The sequence below is a fragment of the Marmota monax genome, unplaced genomic scaffold (assembly GCF_021218885.2).
Source record: "Marmota monax isolate L192 unplaced genomic scaffold, Marmota_monax_Labrador192_F-V1.1 WCK01_AAM20220418_F8-fsc00033, whole genome shotgun sequence".
NCBI lineage: Eukaryota > Metazoa > Chordata > Mammalia > Rodentia > Sciuridae > Marmota > Marmota monax.
Genome location: NW_026694282.1, coordinates 7042783 through 7070581, shown reverse-complemented (window position 1 = coordinate 7070581; position 27799 = coordinate 7042783). Strand labels below are relative to the sequence as shown.

At 37.4% G+C, this 27799-nt stretch overlaps 1 protein-coding gene across 3 annotated transcripts in view; it reads right to left on the bottom strand.

The window, feature by feature from the left end:
- Window positions 1-2160: 2160 nt before the first annotated feature.
- Focad (focadhesin) overlaps window positions 2161-27799 on the bottom strand; it is a 296580-nt gene continuing 270941 nt past the window's right edge. For all 3 annotated transcript variants that reach the window (XM_046467321.2, XM_058586381.1, XM_058586382.1), the window contains exons 36-44: window positions 20432-20560; window positions 17772-17887; window positions 15159-15419; window positions 14150-14239; window positions 10214-10391; window positions 8505-8602; window positions 6520-6771; window positions 4448-4523; window positions 2161-2553 (exon numbers count right to left, since the gene is read on the bottom strand). In XM_046467321.2, coding sequence (XP_046323277.1) covers window positions 2465-2553; window positions 4448-4523; window positions 6520-6771; window positions 8505-8602; window positions 10214-10391; window positions 14150-14239; window positions 15159-15419; window positions 17772-17887; window positions 20432-20560 — 1289 coding nt within the window. In that variant the 3' untranslated portion in view covers window positions 2161-2464. The remainder of the gene's footprint in view (window positions 2554-4447; window positions 4524-6519; window positions 6772-8504; window positions 8603-10213; window positions 10392-14149; window positions 14240-15158; window positions 15420-17771; window positions 17888-20431; window positions 20561-27799) is intronic.

Genomic DNA, 27799 nt, shown 5'->3' with positions numbered 1-27799 from the left:
TGCATGGATCCCAACATCTGTTCTAAATGTACACTTTTTAAATCAAGAGTCAGAATGTTTGGATACTTTTGAGAAACATAACATGGCTTTAACCCCACAGTAATTTGTTAGTATATCCCTGCATGCTATTTCTCTTGGCATTTGTGTTTTCAAAAACTAACAGAAGATGACTTGTAAGTTAAATTTCCTTTTGTGTATAGTAAGGAACATCTGGTTTAAAAAAGCAGAGACTTCTGGTTTCTAGAGAGCAAACCAAAATATCTTGAGGGAATAATTAATTCTTACCTGAGGTCATACAGGTAATGAAAAAGAAGGGTCAGTGACCTATATCTTAGAATGTTTGTACTTTCAAATTTACAACCTTTGAGGTTCCCATGAATAAGAAAATCCCATGAATCTTCCATCCAAGTCTGCTCAAAAGCAAAAAAGGGAGCTAGGGAAGAGAAGATAGGGATATCTTATTTTTTTCTCTTTTGTATCCTTGTTTTCTTGTCAAGGGCAGGAGCAGGGAGGGACAAGGTTTGAAAAGAAACAGCTAAAAGGAAAAGAGCAATCTGAGTTTGCCACCTCTATTTACAAAATGCTCCAGAAATCTAAAGTCCTACACCTTTGTACCACAACTCTAAACTTCCCACTTCCAGAGGTCTGGTAATATTAGAGTTGTTTCTTTTGAGTGCACCAATCTACAGTAAGCATGAAACAGATTTAATGGGATTTGATTTGATGGGAGTTTGCATCTTGAAGAGGAAGCTAATAAGTCTGATAGAACCCAAGATCCAAAACTATTTCAGCTCTAGGAACTTGGCTAGAGGCGAGACTGCCACTTCCTGGATGTGTTTACTGCATTTTTTAAAAAATAGAAAACAATACCTCCTTATGGTATTGCTGCAAGAGTGAAATAAACCAATACAAGTGTACTTACAGTCTGGCACCCAACAGTATATGCTAGATGAATTTCAACCTGTAACAGTAGTATGAGACAGTGTATGTGGGTGGGAAGGAGAAAGCTAGCTTCCAATCTAAATTTTCTACCTTCTTGCTTTTTAAATTCATTTCCCTCTAGCTCAACCTCTAAGGAAATAATAGATTTGGTAAACAAAACTAGTAGGACTATCTTCAACATAGGTGGCAGGAATACTTGGTGACAACATGAAAGTACAAGCCACATGGGAATACTAGAAGTTCATGGTGCTTGTGGAGCACCAGCCATTGTACTATGCTTTGGTATGACAGATACAAAGGTACATATTTTCAGTGGCATAATTTTTCTTCCCAATTATCTCATAGATGTATCAGTATGTGTATGATTGCCTAGAAATAGAACCCTGATTAATGGTTGTGTGAAAAAAGGATAGTTAGCAAACAGACAAGCCATTGAATAAAATGCAATCCTTGAGGACATTGTCACAAACCTTCATTTTCTTTAGACTACTAGTCACCCTAAGAAATTTGTACTTGTAAAAAAAAAAAAAATATATATAGAGGAGACATTTGCCATTTTCTGCCTACCCAGCATCCTGAAAAAATACAGTTCACAAGGTCTGGGTGGGCTGCCTCTTCTCTTTGTGCAGGGATATAAAGATAAGTAGACTTATGACTTAGGCTTGGCCAATGACAGTGGTCTACTTCCCAGGGACCAAACGCTTGTTCAGAGACTCACATGTGACATGGAATGAAGCAACTTCTCCCCATGTTGCTTTTGCCACACCTGTGGGCAAAGACACTTTTCCTTACCTTTGGCAAGATGGCAGCCATCTTGCCAGGGATGTAGAAGCATCCCAAGAAGAACAAAGTCTGATGGCACCATTTCATTCACTGGATGCAACTGCTACTCATTAGATCTAAAATTTCTTGATTTATGAACTAATATTCACCTTTTTGGCTGATTTATTTTGAACTGGATAACTTTTGCTTGCATTAAAGGGAACAAAGCATAAGGAAATACAGCCCTCACTAATAATTAATTTAGCTAATATTCAGTGTCATGCTTATTATTTAAATGTGTATAGCAGTTCCAAAATATTTATCAATAGTAATAAAACTTGTCTAAGTCAATGAATATCATCTACTTAGACTTCATGGAAATCAGATCATAACACCACTGTCACCACTATAGTTTGCTTTGGCTGGCAAAACCAAATAAAAGTCACATGCACAAAATTCACAAGAATATTTTTACTAGAATTGAGGAGACAGAAGAAGGTATAGTCAAGTTGTCAAAAAGAAAATCTTCACATTGAACTCCAGTCAAATAAAGAAAATTTGTGTTCCTGTTTCAGTCTTGCCTGGGTAACAAAATTATGTACCCCTCCTCCTGGCAATGAATGTGGCAAGCTTCAGGTATGTGGCCACCATTTCATGACCCTTCACTGTGAGGATCAATGTCTCACCGATCCCAGACATGAATTCTTAAGAACTCCTTCCATTTCTATGATTTGCCTCATCCAGCTGAGAATGCTGCTAGCTACTGCAAAGCTGTACACCAGCCATAAGCTCTGGTCCATACGGCTTTCTTCTTAAACTCTGGGAGGACTCTCAAGGACAGCAGGGTAGCTAAAAGGAAACAACAAAACAAACCAGTGTGTCATTTTGATAAAAAAGATATCAGAGCAGACATTGGCTTTTTCTCACTTGGCTAATTTTCAAGACTTAAGAATTCCCATCAAGATCTGGCAAAATGTTAATGGTGGAAAACAATTTTAAGGTTGGTGAAAAGTTGGGTTTTTTTTTTTGTTGTTGTTTTGTTTAAGTTAACCTATAATCAGTGGGAAATTTTGCCCGCCCCCCCCCGAAAAAAAAAAAAAAAACCAACCTGGTGAGATGCTGGCAATTTCCTCTGAGTGCTGTTTATTACATGGGTGTGTTTTCTTATAAAAATCTACTTAAGATTTGTGCTCTTTTTCTACATGAATATGATAATCACCACTAAATGTTTAATTATAAAGATGAAAACCCAAATCCCCATTCCTATAATAAAGTTGAGTTCATATGCTCAATGGAACAAACAGGACTGTGCTAAATTATATTTGTACATGCACTCACAAAGCTCTACTATTTATGATTTGCCCTGGGTCCCTCAGGGGTTAATTTAAAGCAGAGAAGTTGTAGGATCTCTTTGGGTAACCTACTATATACCTTATTTTAGAATATTAATTCAAATATCCTGAAATGTTATTTAAAATATGACAGTGTGAAGGAACGTAGGTAGGTAAGCCAGTTACACAACTATTATGTGACTCCATTAAGCCCAGGACTATGTCATCAAGTGAACACATGTGTCCCTAAACCACATGACTGTTTTCCTCATTGGTTATTCATCTGTTAACTCTGTAACCTAAGAGTATATATGTGGAGCATCCCATAGTATAATGGCTCTATAGCCATTAAAAATGAGGCAAACAGAAGTCCTAAAGACAAGTCTCTAGGGATCGATCAAATGATGTCAAATCATAGTCCTGATTGTCAATGAAGTTCTTTGTTTTATCAGAATCATGTGGAGGTCTCGTTCCATCATCTACGTGCTTCCCAACCACTTACTGGTGGGACCACTTTGCTGGTCCTTATCCCAAAGGACCAGAACCAATGAATTCTTATACCATACTTAAAATAAAATATGGGTCACGCTATGCCTCCAGGTTGGCTAGTGAAATTATCACAGAGCAGGCCAACAGGAATGAGGCTTTTCAGTGCAGTATCTTACAGGATGGCCAGGGACACCAGTAGCAGCTACTGGCTCTAGACACTCAAGTCCTATGACATGGATGACAACTACAGCCTTTCTCAGGCCACAAGACCAATGCCCAAATGACTTCTTGGATTTGTGTAAAAGAATCCTCACAATTTTCAGAAAGATCTTCCGTGTTTGGGGGGTCCTACAGTCAGTGGGCCAAAGTCAACAGAAGACCAAAAGACACAAAACATCTAAATGCCTGATGGTACGGGAAAGGGCTAGTTTCCTTGGCAAAATACCATGTAGCCATTACTACTATTTATGACTCCAGTGTAACAAGAAGTTTAAATGCTTTTAAAAAAAAATGGTAAAGAAATTAAATCCTATTCAAATTATTTTTTCAATAGTATAAAATTATAAATATATTAAAATACTAAATGTGGAAGGGTACAAAAACTTCCTATAGAAATTATCAGAATTGTCTTTGGGCAGTAGGACTCTGGAATTTTCTTTGGTCTTTTACTTTTCTGAATTTTCCAAATTTTAATTAAAATTTTTATTTTACCATTATAATAAAACATTTAAAAACCATTTAACCCAAAGTTAAAAGTGCTGGAACTCTTTTTTTTTTTTTTAAACTCATTTTCTGGTTCAAAACGTCACATCAGTGACTGATAAGCCCTTTCAGAATTCAATATATAATATGTGTACACCATTCTGCATCACAGACAACAGTGGGTGGTTTTCACCTATGCTGGGAACAAACCCTTTTAATACCTTTTAAAAGATCCTTGGACTTTGCCGAGAGAGCTTCTTTAGGACTTTCCATGATGCTGAATAGCCAGTCAATGAACTAGGGTGGGGAAAAAAAAATGTCAGCCAACAAAATCCCATTGTCACCATGAGCTGTCAGTCCCCTGGGGCTGCATACATGATTGCAAGTACAGTAGTCTTTAGGTGATTCCTGTCTGGGCTAAGGGTGCAGAGATGAGAGGGGAGCCAAGCACAAGATTTGAACACAGTTCCCATTTAGTCAAAAGACCTCACAAAGCTAAGCCTACTTCCCTTGCTGAATATCCTAAGATCAGGGATAGGTTTTAAGAGTGGAGTAGACATGTGTCACAAACATAATCTCTAATCACTCTGAGAGGCCCAGAGAGGTTAATACCCTCACCCAAGTTCACTCCCAGTGAACAAAAGAGTCAAGATTTGCACCGGAGCACACCTGGCTCCTAAGCTCCATATGCCTCTTTGCATCATGCTGCGTCCCACAGGTCCCCTGTGCGTTTCGGCCTAGGTGCCTTGGTTGGACAGTGTTTAGGGAACATATTTGATAGAAGCCCCAATTTCTGAAACAAAATGTTTCTATAGATGACAATAGTTATGTGTCCAAATGAATATGAAATGTAGGTTGAAATGCAAGAGAATAAGCATAAAATAATTTAGGTAGAGCCAAGCATATTAACTGTGAATAAATCCTACTAATGAGGTTGAAACTCATAGTACTCATTAGTTTGACTGATTTCCCAGGATGCAGCCAAAATTGTCTTTGAATTAGCTACAAGGTGATTTCAACAATGACTGAATGTTATCAATCTTGGTTTGCTGAAAAACACATATATCATTAGCAACAAATACAAGACACTTTAACTTCAGACATGAGAAGTTGGGTTGAAGAAAGAAAAATAGAGAAAATAACCCTAATTCCATGCTTTAATTAAAAATTTTTCTTTATTTTCCTTTCAAAATTTTGTTTTATAATATTGTACTTGTAAGTAAATAAATCAAGCCCTACAAATATATAATCAATGCAAGATGTCCTCTCTGTAGTCCAAAGTTAACACAGTCTCCCAGTCCAGAAATAACATGAGAGGAGACCACACTTAAATTTATTTTAAGTGAACATAAAATACAAAACTCGGGCAGCAATTGTGATGCTTATCAGATTTAAGGGGGGAAAGGCATTTTAGTTTGAGATGCTCAGTGGAGATAGATATGGCTAAACTGTGGGTTCACAGTTCAGAAATGTTTTTAAAGATTAATGTTCTGATTTAAAGAATAAGCAACAAAAAGTTACTTTTAAGCTTTCTACCTCATCAAAACCCAGTTTTGACTAAATGGGATTCAAAGAATCTTTCAAACCACTGTATTAAAGATGGGGCAAAGCCATATAAAAAGTATAGGAAGCACAGTATTTTCCTATGTTGTGCTAGTTGCCTGGGGAGTCTTAGTATTAAAAGCCAAAGGTGTTTCCTATAGTTTGGGTTTTTCTGAGGACAAGGGTGATGATAGTAGACCTTAACAAAAACCCATTTGGCATCTACCACATGATGAGTATATGCAACGTGCCTGGGAAATGGAGTGAGCTATAGGGAACCTCAAATATGATAGGTGGTCCAGACCCACATCTCCCTGAGGAAGAGTTCTCTGACCCAGCATTGTTGCATTGTTCATTACCTCCCTGCCTTGCTGATTACATGGTATCCCACAGATGGTACCATCTTGAATCTTAAATTTGCCTTCCTGCCTATCCTTACATTGAGATTCTGAGTGAAGAGTTACTTATCCTTTCATTGCCAGGTCCAAGAGTCTTCAGTAAATGAATGAAAATGAGGGATTTTCTCTCCCCACATCCCTAAGAAAGTTTTGCTGTTGTTGTCTCTAATCAGTAGGTACCCTGAACCTGGGCTGGCCTCAGTCTGAGACTGTATCTGGCTAAGATCTGGGGCTGAGAATAAAAGCCTGTGGTGTAGCACACATGTCACTTAACTCCCACCTCAACTCTACAGCAAGAACTGCTGAAGACAAAAGCCAGCCTGCCCTGCTAAGCAGGTGGCTGCCAACCTCACCTTCTGGGTTTGTTCCTTCCATGGCTCTTTCTGCAGCAGAAGCAGCATGCTACTGGGAAGGATAGTGAGGGCCTCTTGCAGAGAGACCCTGTGCATTGGACTCCTGCCAAGGAAGCTTGATTCTGCCCCAGCCAGGCCATTCTCCTGATGCCATGGCAACCAACTGGCACTGAGGCCGAGGAGGAGTGGGGCCTCATGATCCCCCCAAGCTACCACTGCAACCGCAAATATCAGCAACAAGAAGTCCAAAGCCTGTGATGGAAACAGAAGCAACATTAGGTCATATGTCTTACCAACTCCAAGTAATTCATGGCATCTTCCCCTTCACTCACCCCTCCTCCTGCCCAACCCCTACACCAGAGAAGGAACTGGACTGACTCAATTTACATGCTTAATGACGAGACCTTCTGGGGCTGTGAAGGTTTTTAAGGTCCCCTTATGCGAAGATAGACAATCTGAGATTTCATTATGATTAGTCTAAGATTTCAAGAAAACATAATTTATTTCTAATCACAATAAGATCCAAATGATCCTCTGTTTTTGGTATTTTCAAAGGGACTAAGAAATTAGGAAAAAGATTTGTTGTAATGTGGCAAAAAGTATTTTTAAAAATTATATATGATTTTATTTTTGAACCAATCTCTCTTGATGCACTTTAAAAAGTCTGCTGGGAAAAATCTAGATGCTTGTCAAAAAAATCTAATGTTGGTACATCGAAATTGTTGAATTACAGTGATTTAAATTATAATTCTTTCTGTTAATTTGTTTTCTAGGATTTTTTTTAAGAAAACAGAACATTAATGAAAGCTTTGGGGAAAAAAAAAGAAGACTATGTGAGTTCAAGAAAGGGGGGAGGGGCTGTTTAAAAAGTACTTCTCTATCTCTTAAATTCCTCATCTCATGAATTAAATTTCAAAAAATTAAAGACACACAACTTTTAAGGAAACTGAAAAATTTCAAGGAATATTCCAGATAATGAAACTTTTACTTACCATGAAACGGGCCTACAGAAAAAATTCTAGAAAATGCACAACAGCCAAGTCAAGAAAATGAGAGTAGGAAAAGAGCTGTCTTCATTTTATTTATGAATCTTTTTCTTCTTAAACTCACCCAATGCCAGAAGTTCTTACTTTGTCTGGGTCATAGGTCATGCTGCCAATGTGAGTAAAATCTCCTCTCCAATATGTGTGCACAAACAGGTAGGCACTGGCACAGATGAAGATTATCTGCATACACTTCAGGTATCTCTTCATATTAGGCATTTTTAGCCATATGCGGGCCAGAGCAGAGGCCAGAATCTGGTACTCCCACATCCTTTGTGGGACCAAACCTAAGCACACAGGGCCTTAAGTACCCTGTTCAGCTTAGTGTTTTGGGGTTCTGCCGGCAAAGAGCATATTTTGTTGAAAATATTTCTCAAAGGGAAGACCTGGGTATCTCTAATAGCAAGGTAAAAATACCCATTTGCTTGTGGCATCAGAAAATTATTACTGACATTTCTTAAAAATAAAAGGAAGGCAGGAAAGAAAAGCAATAAGCAGCATGCTATAGTTTGGATCTTGAATATTCCCTCTATAGCCAATGTGTTACAGGCTTGGCCCCCACAGTGGCACTACTGAGAGATGGTGGAAATCTTATTGGGAGGTTTTGGAGTCATTTGGAGAATGCCCTTGAAGGAGACTATGGGACCCTAACCTCTTCTTCTCTCTCGCTCCCTGGCCATAGATGGCAGTTTTGCTCCATGATGTGTTCTTTTCATGATGTGTTGCTATGACACAGGCCCCTAACAAGGGGGTGAACTAATCATGGACTGGAATCTCCAAAGCTGTGAGCCAAAATAAACCTTTTCTCTTTATAAGTTGATTTCCTCAGGTATTTGTTAGAATAACAGAAAGGTGACCAAGACACAGCAACATATTCCTGTTTTGAGACAGAGAATCTAAGTTTCAGGTTTTAATGAAACTACAAACTCCTCTAGGTTGTACCTCATCGAGAGCCACATTCTGAATAGGTGTTGACTGGTAAGCAACATTTCTGATATAACCCATCAGTTCCAAGAACCACTCCATTCTCTTCAATACACCTGAAACAAAAAGAATTTTTTTATGGGACCATGATTTTGCTTTGAAATGTAAAATAGATCAGAAATAACAATCACAACTAAAGCAAAACATGTTGTAAAAATCCCATTAAACAGTTTTAAGGTCTGAGACTTGTGATTTCCTGTGAAAGAATTGGTACTGTTCTTACTGGATAACTATATTTTGGTGTTTATTTCCAAAAGTAAACTCTGTTCTTCAAATATCCTTGCCACTAATATAAAATGAATTTATTGGAACTTCTCTCTCAACATTAAACACACTAGGAGAAATCTGGTATGCCAACTACTCAGTAATGTTGAATCACAGGTAATTAGTTATTTTTATAGACCTGCTTTGCTTAAGTGGTCTGAATTTGTGCCCAAATCACAAAGGAACCCTATCCCAAAGACATAAAATAAATAAATAAATAAATAAAAACCAGCCATTGTGTGGTAACTGGAGAACAAACCTTTAAAAAAAATTTTTTTTAACATGAGGATTCCCAGGACAGTAAAAACTACATAGAAAGGTTTTCAAACTCCAGAGAATATGAGGAATATGTGAATTACATTTGAGAGTTGGCTAGTTAGAACCAAAGACAACGTCAAATTATTTCATTTTATTGTAAGCATCTCCCTCCTTATTTGGAAACACTTGCTAGATTTCTTCCTGATAAATATTCTTTTGGTTTATAACAACAACAACAAAAAAGATAAAAAAATCCCACTCAGATTCTCATCCCAGGTTCATCTCTCAGTGAGCAGGCACTAATACAGATATGGGAAGACTGTCTCAACTGCCAAAGAGGAGGATGAATCAAAATTTCTTATATAGTCTTGGAGAATCTTCCAATCAAGTTTGTCAGGTTTTTCCCTCAAACCAAAAAATATAAAAGACGGATAGGGAAAATGGGCACCTGAACCTGAGTAAGTTTCCTGGGATCACAGGGGCTTCCCAGCCACATCTGACCCACCTACACCAGGTGCCATTCTGAATCTGAATGCAGTAGGGGGAAATGATAAGCATGTGATCAGAAAGACTGAAGGAGCCATAGGCAAGCTCCCTTTTCAGGTGATTATTAAAGTACAATGTCTGATATGACCTAAAACTTGCAACATGAGGTTCATGAGCAGAACTACAAGCTTGCAAGTGTGTGTAGCAGGACCAGATTTTATTTTTTAAACCCCTAAGGAATTCTACAGAATAACTATGTAATTTCTTTTTCTGTTTTCCTTTTTGACCATTCAGAAATGACCATTCAAAAGCCATTTTCATGATTTCATCAGGTAGAATCAATCTACATCTTGTATGTTTTCAAAACTGAGTAAAATAGACAGAAGCAACCTGGTACACTTGTGTGTATCCTTGAGAGTCTAAAGGGCCAAATACAATAGAAAAATACTCAAAAGAACTCATTTCTATCTCTAAGAAGTAGACATTGTGAGCTATAACTGCTCATTTCCATTCACGTCACTCTTCATTTGGGCTAATAAGGCCTAACCTATGCCAAGAAGCACTAAGCTAGCTTTTATGTTGAGAAAACAAGTACAACTTAAAAGGGAGAGCAGGCAGTTCTATTTCTGTCTCTGATGTTCGCCAGGGGCTGGCCTCACCTGTGTTGGCATGGCTCACAATCCGTGCCTGGTATAAGCTGTGCAGAATCATCCAAGCCAGTGACTCTTTCTCATGGTATTGCAGAGCAACATTGAGCATATCAGTGAGGCTCATCAAGGGGAATCGTCCTTGAGAGATTAAGTACAGCTTGACAAAGACAGCCTTTTCCATGTTGCTCTGTAAAACAGCAAATTGTTCAGTCACTATTAAATTAACTGAAGTAGCTACAGAACCTCAGGGCAAGGGCAAAACAGAAAAAGAGTTTGATGCTATTATCACAAATGCTAAAACTGCTCATTTCCTGCAGCACGTGACCTATCTGCCTGTGTGCTGTATTAAAATGCACATATAACAAAAGGTTACAAGGTCACCTCCTATTCCTTCATAAAAGCCATGAATGTATTCAGTGGTTAATAGGTAATATTCAGTAAATATACACAATAATAATAAAATGAAAACTAGTAAATACACTACTTATCATGTGCCAAGCACCATTCTAAGCAATTAACATGCATTAATTCCGCAGTTTTTAAAATTTGGTACACAGACCTCTCCCAAGACCCTTTAAAAGGTTCTGTGAGGTCAAAACTATTTTAATAATTACACTAGACTGTATTAGTATTCATTGTATTTTTCACTGCCATTTGTAATTTTTTTAAAAGCCAGTTTCACTTAAAATATCCTTGTAAACAGTAAAAATTATTAGTTTCATTAAATTCTGGCCCTTGAGTATACATATTTTCAATATTCTATGACAAACTGGGAAATATGCATAAGGAACTTCTCTGATGGTTGTCTCAACAAAAAACACTTGTAAGACTGAATTGTGAGTTAAATAAAATAGCCAGTCTTCTCATGGAACAATGTTTACTTGAAAGAATGATGGAAAAACTATGGTTATTCAAATTGGGTATTTAATAGATTATTTTATTAAAAATTGGAGGAAATGAGCCTGTCACTTCAAGGAAAGTACCTGACAGAATTTATTGCCAATGATAAAATCTGCATTTCCTAGTGAAAATTAGATTTTTAGAAAATTTGTATCTGATACTATGAGCTTGGCAGCTTCCCAATATGTAAAAGGCCTTTCTGATGAGATTTCTGGGGATGTTAACAAATATGATGTTTTGATATTGTATAATGAAATGTATCAACGTTTGGAAGGTCTTCAAAGCTCAGTGATCCAACATTTTCCAAATGACCGATGTATGATATTACAAAATCATGTATGCATAAAAGACCGGAAGTGCAAGGCAGACAGACCAATGGATTTTAATCTGAATTTCATTGATGTGATTCTGGACTCCACACTGCAACTAACCTTTAAGAAACTATAAGGAGCCAGGCGCAGTGGCGCATGCCTGTAATCCCAGCAGCTCGGGAGGCTGAGGCAGGAGGATCACAAGTTCAAAGCCAGCCTCAGCAACTTAGTGAGGCACCAAGCAACTCAGGGACACCCTGTCTGTAAATAAAATATAAAAAGGGCTGGGGGTATGGCTCAGTGATTAAGTGCCCCTGAATTTAATCCCCGATACAAAAAAAAAAAAAAAAGCATATAAGGAGTTGTCTATTAACATACTCTTCCTCTTTTCACACACATCTATATGGAGTTGGAATTTCTTCACATACTTCATTAAAACCAAATCACCAGATTGAATGAAGAAGAGCAATGAGATGCCAGCTATCTTCTGAGTCAGACTTTAAAGAAATTTCTGAAAATGGTAAACAAGGCCACTTTTTTCACTACTTTATATATGTCTTAGAAAATACTTTTAATCATTTGAGTTAAGATGTAAGGAGCATTAGGACTGGGGATATAGCTCAGTTGGTAGAGTTCTTGCCTCCCATGCACAAGCCCCTGGGTTCAATCACCAGCATCAAGAAAAAAAAAAAAAAAGAAAAAAGATGTAAAGGGCAATATATTTTTTCCTAGTTTTAATTTCTAAAAGTAAATATTAACTGATATAACCTATATAATTAAATTTCTTTGGAGTCCCCAATATTTTTTAAGACACTAAAGTGTTCCTGAGACCACAATATTTTATAACTGCTGTATTAACCATTTAGTTCACATAGGAATGTTCTGCAGTAGATTACAATTATTCTTTTGCACATGAAGAAACTGAAACACAGAGGTTAAGTAACTTGCTGACGGTCCCAAAGCTAGTCATGGTGGCAGAGTAAGCCTTGGAACCCAAGGACTCCTGCTCTTTTGCTGCTACCCCTTACTTCCATTCTTTTCAGAAATGAACAAAAACTATGACCTCAGTGGAGAAGACTAATTCTTTGGGGGACATCAGGATGCTATTTAGTATTTTCTAGTGACAATATTCTGAATGATATTTAAGAAACTCAAGTGAGTAATATAGCAACATTTAGCTCTAGGTATCAAGAAGAAAATTATATGCTCCATTTCCAACTACATTTAATAAATTTAATAATAATTAATTACATGAATGTAATAATTATGCATAATAAATAATTACAGAGTTCTTACCTTGGGTCAGGCACTATTCCAAGTGCTTGACATGGATTAAGTCATTTACTCTCCAAATAACCCTAAGAGGAGGTGCTATTATCTCCCTTTTGTAGATGGGGAAACTAAGGCAAACAGGGTTTATGAAATTTAAATGTCACATTGCTAATAAACTGCAGAGCTGGATTGCACATTGGAACAGGTAGGGTCCACAGTCCATCCTCTTTACCATTTCCCATTACTGCTTCCCTTTGTTTAAAACAAGCTAATTTGGGCTGGGGCTGTGACTCAGTGGTAAAGCCATTGCCTAGCACGTGTGAGGCACTGGGTTCAATCCTCAGCACCACATAAATAAATAAAGTTATTGTGTTCATCTACAACTAAAAACAAACAAACAAAAAAATAAAACAAGCTAATTTCCAAAATGCTAATATTTGAAATACTTTATAATAGTGGTTCTCAACCTTAGGAAATACCAGAATCACACAGGGAGACTACTAAAGCACAGACTCTTAGGTACCACCTCCGAATCTCTGATATAGTCAGTCTGAAGTAGGACTTGAGGATTCACAATCTAAATCGTTACCAGGCAGTGCTGATATCACTCAACCAGGGGACATAATTTGAGAACCATGGTACAAAAAATTTTTGTACCATTTTTATGGTACAAAAATCAAGAATCCAACTGAATAAGCAAATCTGTCATAAAGGGAAATAAATGTTGAGATGACCACTAGCTCTTGGGGAGGGGAAGCTCATGGCAGGCATTTGCTGTATGCAAGGTTACATTCAAATAAGTACGCCAGTTGGGATGTACTTATGCCACAAAAAAAAAAAAAAAAAAAAAAAAAAAAAAAAAAAAAAAAATCATTGTTTATCTACAACTCAATTTAGGAAAATATTTTGTATTTTTTTTTTTGCTAAATTTGGTAACTTTATTGATATACTGTGTTCATTCATCGTTTGCCTAGGGGTACTCATAAATGATTGTGTGTCTAAGCTAATAGTGCTTGTTGTTTAATCAACTATGTTTCTGCATTCTAAAAGGACAGCATCAGGTGTCAGAAAAGAAATTTGAGAACAGAACTACTTATTCATGGCTTCCATGCACTACAAAGTTCTTTGATCAGAATATACTCATTCTTGTGGGTATTATATTGAAGAGGTTGCCAGGTACTTATTCTTTCCCATAGGTGATGCAAAATGTTCTTGACAAAAATAGAAGAAATTGAATGAAAATGTTATTCATCCATCTACCCATTCATACAACACGATTTAAGCACCAATCACACCAATGGGTTGGACAGTAAATTCCATAGTGGCACAGAAAGACAGCTTCCTGAAATTAACCAGGAACAAGTATGAAACAAAACTAGCCTCAGCCAAGGACACTCTAATCAATTCTTAAATTTCTACTTCAACAGTGAAAAAATATACATATAGATATACTCATTATTACCTGAGTAATCTGGGAGATACGATTGGCATCTTCATCTGTCATTTCCGAGAGGCATTTTGCTATACTAATATACAGTTCTAGATCATTTCTCTGGTGAAAACAAACAAACAAATAAAATCTCAAGCATGTCAAAATACAATGTAAAACAAGAATAACAAAAGGTTATTCTATTTTTCAGGTTCTGACGAATTATTAGATTTATCACCATGAACAACAGCTGATGAGGTCTGAATTTTAACCAAACCAAAATATATAGCCAGTTTTTATCATTTAAAGAACTTCTTTCATTTTACTTTGTGTGTTTGTTTGGCTGTACTATTTTTTTTTTCTTTATCAGAATCCATTGTTCCAGCCAGGCGCAGTGACTCACGTCTATAATCCCAGTGACTCAGGAGGCTGAGACAAGAGGATCGTGAGTTCAAAGCCAGCCTCAGCAAAAGCAAGGCACTAAGCAACTCAGTGAGACTCTGTCTCTAAATAAAATACAAAAACAGGGCTGGGAGTGTGGCTCAGTGGCCGAATGCCCCTGATTCAATCCCTCGTACCCCCCAAAAAAGAATTCCATTGTTCCAAGATTTTTAACTGCTTTGTAAAACTTCAATTCAAAGACCCGTTGGAGTAGGGAAAGGCTAATATTAAATTATTTGGTAAAAACAGTATATTGGACAATATGCCCCAGGACTCTCCAGATGTAAAATGTAAGGATTTCTGAGTTTGCTCGTCTTCTACAGGCATGTGGTAAAAAAAAAAAAAAAAACAAAACCTAACAACAAATTTCCTGGTACAGCACTGCTTAAGCTGCTTCTAAGCTGGCTTGAAATTTTGGTTCTAAATATTCAACCTCAACTTAGCTCTTTGGAAGCAAACGCGCTCCTAGTGAAGAATGTGGTTATTTCTTGCTAGCCTTCCCACCCACATTCTTAAAACATACAACTCCCTCCTTTGCCAGAAAGGCTTTAAAGAAGCCCAAACATAAATTGTCAGGAATGTAAATATTTTTGTTCCTTACCCGAATCTTATTTGGCAGAAGGTCAAAAATTTTCCCAGTAGCTTCACGGAGCAGACTCCAGAGGTGGTGGGCAGGGCTGGGCAGTTTCAAGGCCTGACTCAGACCCTGCAAGGCACTCGGGCATAACTCAGGACTGCAAAGTGGGGAAGCTGCTTTAAAAACTGCCACCATTAAGTTTTCAACAAAACCCAGGAGCTGTTCATCAGAGACGTGTTTTATCCACAAAGGCACAGACACCAGGAGGTATTTCTTGATATCCATCTACAAGTAAATCAGAAGAGGTCAGATGTAAACAGGTAAGCCTGGGCTTGCAGTGCTGGAAACCTCTGGGTCATCCCTGTGTCTGAGGATAGATCAAGAGATAAAAGGGTTCCTTAGCTCTCTCTCCCTCACTTTCCCACAGCTTCATGGACCAGCTGGTCATCAGTGCATGTAACTTTGGCTGCTGCAGTTCCTTCTGATTCGGGGTGACTGTGGTGGATATGTGCTATCTGCCAGTCCATCTGTGGAAGGCTCAGCTGAAACCTTAGATCTTTTTAGAGGGAAATAAAATGCTACTTCTGAAAGTACATGACAGTCGCTATTTAGTTTTAAAAGGCCACATTCTCCAGCAAGAAAAGCTTCTGAAGATGAAAAGCTATCTGCTGGAAACAATTCAACAGAGCATCTGATATTGCTAATTTCTTCTTCTCAGGGAAAGACAGGGAAGCAATAAGGAGAGCAGCACAGCAGGGCCACTTCTGACTAAAGAACCACTAGCCGAGCACGTGGACCTGACCACAACACTTTAGCTCACAACAGCACTACTCTGTCACGTGACACAGACTTTAATAAGTATGATAAAGGGCCAGCAAGGCTAAAAGGAGTGGCCTAAAATATAGCGTCTGTCAACAAAACTAGTAGCTTTCCAGAAAGATCAGTGTAGTTGACATGAGTTGTCTGAGGAGCTCATTGTGAAGAATATGCCATCTCAGGTCATTTTATGAAAGACATATTCAAAAATAATTTAATTAACAAAGATAAAAAGACCCATAACTAAAGACAATGCAAAGAGCTACATAGATCTAAAACAGAAATGGAAAGATTACTAATAGCCAGAAAAATTTCTGAGGTCAACAAAATGCTGTTAGAGATATACCTGATTCAAAGGGAAATAAGAGTTAACAGTATAGAACTTCGGAGTCAGTTAGATATTGTTCTCCCATTTATTAGCTGTGCAAACTTTGCTAGATTTCCACTTGTCTCAGTTTAAAATTAAAATGTATTTCTCAGAAAGAAAATAAGCCAGACAATTGTATGATTCTTTTCTAAATAATTTCTAAAATTTATGTTAAATCTAAATTTATATAAAAGTTCTCTTAAAGAGAAAAAGCTTTAAGAGACAGCAGATCTGTGGTGGCCTGAGCCTGAGGTTGGGAATGGGACTGACTAATATTAGACACAATGGAACTTGTGTTGAGTGAGAGAGGTGTTCTTGGAGATGACTGAAAACCTATAAAGGAACTAAAACTCACCAACTTTTACACTTAAATGGCCATCTTTAGGGCATATAAATTATGACTCATTAAAGTCATTTTTTTAAAAAATTGCCAAAGTTGTAGAGATTACATCTGATGTCTGCAAGTACTCAGTGCTAACAGGTACCAAGTACACAGCAAGTGCTCAATGACAGCTAAATGAAAGTCACTTGGAGTAGGCAGGGTGGATACAGACCTCAATAAAGTGCACCTTTAATTAAAGGGAACTAGGAGGAGTAGGAAAGGCCAGGAAACCAAAAACAATGTAGAGTGGGGACTAAAGCCAAAAGACTGAGGAAATAAGAAGGCATTGCACTAAAGAACTAAAGCCTCCTAGAACAGAAGAATAGGCTTCATTCAGAGAAATTCAAAGATAAAGATTACTTATTTATACAACTGGAAAACCTCTAAGGAATCTGGAATTCGTTTTTTTTTTCTCCTAGCTTGAAATGAATTCAAACGAAACATCTTTGCTAACTTCCCATCTTTAAATACTATTACTCTATTCTTCCTGTCTACCTTGATCTGTACCTGGAAGGTGCTAACCTCTCTATCACAGATACCAGGCTGAGTCGCTTTCTCCACAGCACTAGGTTCATGCTCAACACCCCAGCAGAAGGGTCATACTCTCTCCACCTATACTCTCCTACTACCTTTCTTAGTACTAACCAAATCCTACCAACTCTTTGAGGTACACCTTCTTTGCTGCCTCCTCTGGGAAAGAGATGAGTCTGGTGCAGGTGTCTTTGCTTTTTCTTACTAACTACAGACAAGACTTTGCATATCAAACAAATAAAACTAGATTCAAATAACTCCACAACTTCCTAGTTGTATGATCTGGAGAAAGGAACCTTAATACCTCTGGCCATCATTTTCCCCTGTTTGTAATAAAAAGTAGCTAAACCATGAATGGTAGCGACAATAGAGGAGTCCTGAATCATATTATTTTCCAATCTGTGGGCCAGCTACTATCAAGCCGTGTTTTTATAAAGTCCCATTGGTTCACTCTTGACTCTGAGAACACATTCCCAAATGAAAGTTAATCTCCAAAATCAGTTTATTGTCCTGCCAGCCAATGCCCTTAATTACTACATACACTCAGACTGTGGATCAGTGGTGGCATCACCCACAAACCCAACAGTGCAGCTGCATTCTGGGATGACTGTGCCTGAGTCACCATAATTTCAAGGCAGAGTTGCTGTATCTCTTCCCCTGAAAGAGAAGAAAAAAAGAATTTCTGTAATTTAGTTGCTTTGTTGACTCATTTTTAGGCTTTCACGTCTAAATTAAAGAATTTGCTAAGTGAAAGAATTCTGCAGTAACAGAACTTGAGTAAACCAGAAGGCATTTCAAGAGACCCTGTTGGTGATGAGGTGAAGAATGTGACCATTGGTGTTGCAGTCCCAAGTTTTGGGATTGGCAAGGGCAGTTTCTCTTCTATCTAGAGAAACCTAAATGTTCAAACACTACCAAAAATATGAGAAAATTCTAGCTAAAAATAATTCCGCCCTGGTCTTTCCCTCTGCTCCACTTTGTGTTCAGCACAAACCTTATCTGTGTCTAGAACTGCTTATAGATACAGCCACTGTCTCTACTGACCAGATCTTTTTTTTTTTTTTTTTTTGTACTGATTGCTCCCAACCAAACCTTTTATCCTTTTTCTGAGGATTTAGTTGAAATAATATAGCATATTTTTAGTATTGTATATAAAAGCAGGAGAGGGACAAAGAAACATGTTTTCCAAATGAAATCTCTGGAAATCCAGTATGGTGACATCATGTCTTACACAAGGATTAGGTTCAAATGTAAACGTTTATGCAAAAATTGTGCATAGTGAAAACCTTCTTTTTTGGTGGTGCTGAGATTGAACTTAGGGCTTCCTGCATGTTAGGCAAGCACTCTACCACTGAGCTACATTCCCAGCCCAAAACCACTTTTAATTATATCTAAAATTATATACAAATGACAGTATATAAGTCATTCTATATATCATATGCAAGTAATCATTCTACTGTAGGTGATAGAACTATTGATATAGCCATGGCAAATACAAGCACATGATTTTGACAGTGTTTAAATTGTTTTCTTCCTGGAGTCAGGTTGTTTTGAGCCACTAAGTCTGTGCTAATTTGTTACAACAGCAAGAGAAAATACAAAAAATATATGTGCGTGTGGTAATTCCTTTCTGTATAAGAGGGACTTCTGTGGATGAAGGGAAGGTGTTGAGTTGTGCATTCCCTTTGTCTCTCACCAAGAAGAACCTCTGGTAGGGATAATAATGTTCCTGTAATGAGTTCCACATTCTAATCTCTGAAACCAGTGAATACATTAACTTATATGGCAAAGGAACTCTGCAGGCATGATTAAGGTTAAGGACCTTGAGTTTAGGAGATTATTATAGATTATTTAAGTGGGCTCATTAGTCACAGGAGTCCTTAAATATGGAAAAACTTTCCTAACTGCAGAAAACCAGGAAGGTATTATGAGAAGGCCTCAGTCCTGCATTGCTTATTTTGAAGATGGAGAAACAGGGACACCAAGTTGAAGGATGTGGGTGGCCTCTAGGAAGGAAATCTGCTCTGCTCATACCTTGACTTAGTCTGGTGAGAATCATGTTGAACAGCTGGCTGATAGAACAGATACAAGATAATAAATCTGGATTGTTTTGAGCCACCAAGTCTGTGCTGATTTGTTATAACAGCAAGAGAAAATACAGCATCCATATAGTGCTTTCTTAAAACCTAAGGTTCTGGAAGTATCATGTGATAACCACCAAAGCAGGCATACACCATGTGCTCAGCAATCTGTGCACTGCAGTCCAGAAATGCTTTTAATGACGCTGTTTGGCCTGTGGCTTTAGACCTCTCTCCCTCCTCATCCCCAGCTGTGGGAATGCAATGGCTCAGAAGGACAATTATCAAAAATACAAGTAATAATAAATGCTGGTGAGGATGTAGGGAAAAGGGTACACTCATACATTGCTGTTAGTCTGCAAACTGATGCAACCACTTTGGAAAGCAATATGAAGATTCCTCAGAAAACTTGGAATAGAACCATCATTTGACCCAGTCATCCCACTCCTCAGTTTATACCCTAAGGACTTAAAATCAGCATACTACAGTGACGCAGCCACATCAATGTTTATAGCAGCTCAATTTACAATAGCTAAACTATGGAATCAGTCTAGGTGCCCTTCAACAGATGAATGGATAAAGAAAATATGGTAAATATACATAATGGAATACTACTTAGCCATACAGAGAAATGAAATTATGGCATTTGATGGTAAATGGATGGAACTGGAGAATATCATGATAAATAAAATAAGCCAATCCCCAAAAACCAAAAGCCAAATGTTCTAATATGTAGATGCCAACTCAGATGGAGGGGCAGGGGGAGAGAAGAACAGAAGTACTCTGGATGAGACAAAGGGAATGGAGGGGGAATGGAATAGGAAAGACAGTAGAATAAATTGGACATTACTATCCTATGTGCATATATGAATATATGACCAATACAATTCTTTATCATGCACAACCAGAATAATGGGAAGTTATATATGTATAATATGTCAAAATACATTGTCATGTATAACTAATAAGAACAAACAAAAAATGATGGAATTAAAAAAGAAAGAAAGGGTCACAAGATCCCAAAGTCCATCAGTTACTACCACTTGTGACAAAAAATCTGTTTTCCCACTCAGATCAGATACTAAAAGCAAATTCTGAAGACCTAAAAACACTTGCTACTTACCAAAGTTCAGCCTCATAAGTGGAGAAAGGAGCGCAGCCCAGTTTGCAGGAGGATACTGGTAGCTTTCTCCAACAGTTGCTATGGGTTTCATCACTACTTTGAGAAGGGAAGGAGGCACAGCTTCAGGACCTATAAAGAAAAAAAATAATAATAAAACACCTTCATAGCATCATGAGTACAGAAAATCACTACTTTCTCTTCTTTTAGTTTCAAAGGATTTAGTATCACCACATATTCAATAGTGGTCAAGCCCCTCAATTCTGTGCTCTAAATTTCAACCTCATTTGCCACAAACTCTTACTCCCTTTCCTCTTCCTGCTTTTGTCTTTAATCTTTCCCTCTTGTCTGGATAAGAGTATTCCACTCTTTTGTTTTTAACTTAGCTTTCTTCCACACTCTCATGTCTTTTTAGTTAGTTTTTAACGACTTACTCTATATTACTACCTCATTGCTTACTTGTGCCTCACTGCCCCTCAGCAGATGATGCCAAATATTATGAACTGATTTTCCTACAAGTGCACACCCATGATAAACTTTCATTTGTAAATTAGGCACAGTAAGAGGTTAACGACAACTAACAACAAAATAGAACAATGATAACAATATACTATAATAAAACATGTGAATGTGGTCTTGCTCTCAAACCTTCTTACTTATAGTGTATGGACCTTTTTTCTTGGTGAATGTGAAATGCTACTTAAAGGAAGTGCTGTAAGGCTCCTCTTTGGCACATCCAAAGAGAACATCACTGCTCTTTCACTTTGGTGTGATTTGAATGTGTTTCCCAAATTTCTTGTGCTGCAAACATAATCCCCAAACTATAGAATCTTGGGGAGGTGGTTAATGGAATCTGAGGATGTGGCTCTTTTATAAAAGTGAGCTGTTGCTGGCAAGCTTGCTCTGTCTCATCATGCAATGCCCTCAATCATGCATCAAGAAGATGCTCACTGGGGCCAGCATCATGCTCTTGGAATTCCCAGCCTGCAGAATTGGGAACTAAACTTCTATTTTTAATAACTTACTGACTCAGGTATTTTCTTATAGCAATAGCAAATGGACTAAGACAGGGTTATTATTAAGTAAAACAGAGTTGTCTGAACACAAGAACTGCAATACCATTTTAGTGGAACTGATCATTTATCCAGCAATAAAGCAACTAAAAGATGGATAGCATATATAGCATGGATAAGCTGGACAACATTATGATTCATGTACTAGGTAGGACAGAGTGGGACAACATGAAATTACATCATGCTACTCAGAATGATGCACTATTTAAAATTTATGAGTTGTTTATTGCTGGGATTTTCTGTTTTCTGCTTTTGGACTGCAGTTGACTGTGGGTAACTGAAAATGCAGAAACCAAACCCACAGGCAAATGGAAACTACTATGTATATATGTACACACACACACACACACACACACACACACTCACACACTCACATACTCACACACACACCATGGAATATTGTTCAGAATTGGAAAGGAAACCCTATCACATACTACAATATGAGTGAACTTAAGTATGTTATGCTAAATGAAATCAGCCAGTCACAAATAGACAAATCCTGTGTGATTCTAGGCATTTAAAAAAAAGTTACATTCATAGATAAATAAAGTAAAACTGTGGTTGAGGAGAGGGATAGGGAGATATTGTTCACTGGGTATAATTTTAGTTTTTAAAATGATTAAAAGGGTAAAATTTATGGTTCTTTTATCACAACTTTTAAAAGCAGTTGCATATTGGAAATAAGTTCTTTTTTTTTTTTTGTCTCCCGCCCCCTGTTTTCTGTTTTCCTTCTGACATTCAAGGCAATCTCTATCAAACACTAGCTATTCACAAGCTAAAGGAAGAAAGGTTTCAAAGACCACATATGACAAAGAACATAGTCTTTAAAAATATAATTTTTAAAAGTCACTTAACAGAAATAATTGTAGCCCAACAGCAAGAAACAAAAGTAAACACCAAGGAGAGGAAAAACTTGATACTCTGAGGTAACAGGTAACAACACTCAAAATGATCAGTTATCAAAGCTTAGAAGACGGACAGAGGTGATAGTTGTACAATAATGTGAACATAATGTAACAAAATTCTATACTTAACGACTAAGAGCACATATGAATCAAGCAACAAAGTCCCAAAATATATAAACACTGATAAAATAAAAGGGAAACTGTGTTTTACAATAAATAGTTGGAAACTTCAAAGTGCTACTTTCAATAATAGATACAATATTTAAATAAAAGAAATGGATATAGAGGACCTAACCAGCACTATAAACTAAAGAGATCTAGTAGTCATGCAACACTAAACACCATCAGAATACACATTTGTCTGAAGCACAGATGGAATCTTCTTTCTCCCAGACTGACCACATGTCAAACCACAAGTTTCAATAAATTTAAAAAGATTGAGATCATACCAAGAATTTTCACTAACCTCAATAGAATAAAACTAGCAATCAGTAACATTTCCAGGAAAACTGGAAATTTCACAAATATATGGGAAGTAAAAATATACTCTTGAGCAATAAATGTAAGAAGAAATCACGCAAAAGTTAGAAAATACTGTGAGACAAATGAAAATGAAAACACAAAATAGAAAAACTTATGAGATGCTGCAAAAGCAGTGCTGAGAGGGATTTCTAGTGATAAATCCCTAAATTATAAAAGCAGAAAGAAATCAATATCCTAATTTATGCCTCAAGGAACTAGGAAAAGAAGAGCAAATAGACTGAAAGTTAGCAGAGAGAGGAAATAGTGAAATTTAGAGTGAAGATAATGTATTATAGAACAGAAAAACAATTAGAACTAACGAAACAAAAAATTGGATCTTAGGAAAGAGCAACAAGACTGACGACCCTGGGGCTGGGGCTGGGGCTCAGTGGTGGAACACTTGCCTAGCATGTGTGGGGCACCGGGTTCGATCTTCAGCACCACATAAAAATAAATAAATGAAAGTACTGTGTTCAACTACAACTAAAATTTTTTTTAAACTGATAAAGCTTATGATAGATTGAGAAAGAATAAAAATTGGGGCTGGGGATGTGGCTCAAGCGGTAGCGCGCTCGCCTGGCATGCGGGGGCGCTGGGTTCGATCCTCAGCACTACATACAAATAAAATAAAGATGTTGTATCCACCGAAAACTGAAAAATAAATATTAAAAATTCTCTCTCTCTCTCAAAAAATGATAATAATATAAAAACAGAAATGAAACTGGAGCTATTTCTATTGACCTTATAAAAACAAAAAGCATGATAAAAGAATGACATAAAAAAATGAATACAAGTAAAAGTAAATGTTAGGGAAAAAGACACACTCATACATTGCTGGTAGGACTACAAATTAGTGCAACCACTCTGGAAAGCAGTGTGGAGATTTCAAGAAAACTTGGAATGGAACACCATGTACCCAGTTGTCCCATTTCTCAGCATATACCCAAAGGACTTAAAAATCAGCATACTATAGTGACGCAGCCACATCGTTGTTTATAGCAGCTCAATTCACAATAGCTAAACTATGGAACCAACCTAGGTGCCCTTTAAAAGATGAATGAATAAAGAAAATGTGATATATATACATAACTCAGCCATGAAAAGAATGATGATTTTGTAAATTCTCAGATTATTCAGATTTCAAAAGATGCTAAAATTAAAGTGTCTTATTGTAAAAAAAAAAATGCCATGAAAAACTATATGCCTAAGCTGGATTCAAGATGGTAAATTAGAGGAAGACTGCATTTACAGCTGCTCATGGCCTGGGATTCAAGCAGCAGGAATTCAAGCAGCTTCTCAGCAAGGTGGATAAAACCAAGAGACTGAAACTCAATATCGGACAGTTGGAGTTTTTTTTTTTTAGAGACTCAAGAAACTCAGGTGCCTTGAACAAAGAACAAGAAGAAGTACATTGGAGCTAAGTTAGTTGCTGCAGCAACAGCAACAATGGCACTGGTTTACCACAGAGGGGAGGGATGGTACACAGAAACACAACAGACAAATTTGGTGTACACACACACACACACACACACACACACACCTTGCCTGGTAAAACAGAAAAGCAACCTGAACTTTGCTCATCCAGAGGCTGCACAGCAAACTGGCATTTGAAAAGGACTCTGTGTTTCTCAATTAGCAAGTAGAGAGCTGAGGCAGGAGCCATCATGAGAGGCCATGCTTCAGCTTGCTGCTGTGGGAGTCTGGGAGATCATAACAAAAACTACCACACCGCCCTGGCAACTGCCTACTGTGTGGCCTAGGTTGTACTTAGTAGGGCCTGAGTGCAATGTGCACAGAGAAGATTCTCCTCCATGGATTCAAGTCAGAGACATACAAAGAAGGGATATAACTCGCTTTCCTTTGGAGTCTTGTGGCTCAAATGACCAGCTGAAGAGGGTCAGAAAACTGAGCAGACAGGTATGGATGTTTTCAGGGAATAAGTCTGGGTATTCCATATTCACAGGCAGTGGAATGTGCGAGACCTGCGGAGGGCTGGCTCCCCTGCTCTTTGAGTATAATTCTTGGGATGGATGCTCCTGAGTTCCAAACTCAAGGCAGAGATCAGCATTTTCCTGGGCCTAAAAGTGCACTGATCTAGTCTTTCCAGAGCAGATACCACCTAACAAAATCCATAAGGACTGATTAGAGATAAGTCCCAGCCATGAGAACTCCCCACTTAGAACTCTGCAGCAGACCCACCCCAGGACTGCATCATTCTGGGCTCTCTGGACAAAACTCTGATCAACAATACTTCCCATTCTATCCTACCTTATAGGACAGTGAGAAGGGAAAGGTGAAAGCTGTCTCACTCAGCTCCAGTATTAGGCCAGTACAGTTAGCAGCCTGGTTAGCAACACAAAAAGAAGAAAGGTTTCACAACCCCCAGCCCTTGCTCATTCCTTCTTGGTATATAGCACCCAAGAAAAAAATGGAAAGAAGGATGGTCGGGCATAGTCAGTGATTATCCACCTTAGTCAACAGTTTTGACAACCTCAGTGGAGATAATTCTTTCATTTTTTGTTAAGAATCTTTTTTCCTTCCCCCCCCCCTTTTTTTGGTATTTTTGCTGGGTTGAGTGTTACATAGATACAATACATGTGTTTTCCCCCTATTTTTAGCATTTTTAATGATTGTTATTTGTTTTCTCTTTTGAAGGTTAGGGTTTCTTGTTTATTTGGGTTTGGTGTTGGTTTTGTTTGTTTCTTTTTCTCTCCTTGCATCTCTCCTTTTAAAAAAAAATTTTTTTCTCCTTTATAGCCATTGTTTGCTACATTTCATCTACTTCCTTTCTTTTCACATTTTGAACATTCTAAATTTTTACCTTTCTATCACATTTTCTTTTCCCTTAATGAACTGTGTGTTTAGCATCTTTAAAACTATTTGGTTTTTATAACTCCTGTCCTCACCATTCATAGTCATATAGTGAATGGCATAGTTGACACCTTTTGTCTATTTTATTGCCAGATTTAGTTCATGGCTTTTTGCTGATTTTGCTTTCAGCAATAACTAATCCCACCACTCCTGCGTTTGTGGTAATTAGCGTTGTAGATGGTACAGTAGGCACCAGGTATTTATTTTAATGCTATATATTGTTTACTAATATTGTTGGTATTGTTTGTTTCCTCCTTTTCTGTGAGGTGCTGAGAACCTACAAGGACACTACAAATTCACAAGGTAGAGATCTGCTGCTGAACAAAACACAGTCAAGAGACAATGCACCTTGTTCCACACACAAATTAACCATCTCAAATTTCAGTAATAACACAAAGAACAGAAAAGACAAAAATGCAAAATTAATGATCAGTCCTAAGTAAGAATGGATACAGGGGCCTGCAGGTGCCACTCATGGACATCCACTCTAAAGCAAGAGCAGAATTAACACAAGAGGCTGTGGACACTATACCTATGAAAGGATTCTCAATCTAGATCATTCCATGCTCCTTTAGAATATACAGAGTTGTTCACTAGTATGGCAATTTGTAAATCAATGGATGTGTAACTGATGTGAATCTGCAATCTGTGTATGGGGTGAAGGTGGGAGTTCATAACCCACTTGAATCAAAGTGTGGAATATGATATGTCAAGAAATTTGTAATGTTTTGAACAACCCACAATAAAAAATTAAAAAAAAAAAAAAGAATATACAGAGTTGTTAAGTGAGGAAGAACAATCACAGAGGTGTACCCCCCCACATCCTGCTGTATACAACACAACCACCATATCTACAAAGAGGATCACGCTCTTTTGAGACCTATAGGAAAAGTAAAATCCTCAAGCTTAATATACACTGTATATACACTTAATATACACTGTATTGAAATACACAAATCCTCCCCAAAGAACTAGCAGAGAAATTATACTACAAAACCCATTAGAAATATACTGAAAAGTTCACAATAACCTGATATCCCAGAACACTTTGGTAAGAGAAGACTGTGCCCCACAAAGGCTCACACATAAGAGAGGAAGAAAAATTCTCTCAAGGCTCCAACAAATACATCTCAACGGATACATAAAACCCAACACAGGAATACAAGAAATATGGAAAAATAAGCTAGCATGACACCTCCTAAAGTTCAAAATTCATCAGTAACTCACTTCAAATATACTAAAGTGGAGAAAATGCCAGATAAAGAATTTTTTAAAAATGATTAGAAAAATGGTTAACAAATACCAAGAGAATACAGAAAAACAACTGAATGAATTAAAGAAGTCAATATAGGATATGAATGAGAAATTCAATAGGAGATGCGGATACTGAAAAAGACCAAAACAGAAATCTTGGCAATAAAACAATAAATCAAATATAATGTTTGGCTGAAAGTCTCTCTAAGAGAGTAGACAATGCTGAGCACAGAATCTCAGAGCTGGTAGACAGAGTAGTCAGTCTGGAGCATTGAGACAGTGTTAAAGAAAAGAAAATAAAGGAACATGTCCATAATATGGAACACTTTCAAATTCATTCTATGAAGCCTGTGTCACACTCATATCAAAACCAGATAAGAACACATCAAGGAAAGAAAACTATAGACCAAAATCCCCAATGAACTTAGATGCAAAAATCCTTAATAAAATATTTGCAAATCATATTCAACAACATATGAAGAAGATTGCACATTATGACCAAGTGGGTTTTTTCCCGGGTGGCAAGGATAGTTTAAAATAGGCAAATCAATAAATATAATTCGCCACATAAATAGAATTAGGAAAAAAAATCACAGTCATCTCAACAGATGCAGAGAAAGCCTTAAACAAAATTCAGCACCCATTCATGATAAAAACACTAAAGAAACTAGGAATGGAAGGAATTTACCTCATCAAAAAGGCTATAGATGGGCTGGGCTTGTGGCTCAGCAGCAGAGCACTCGCCT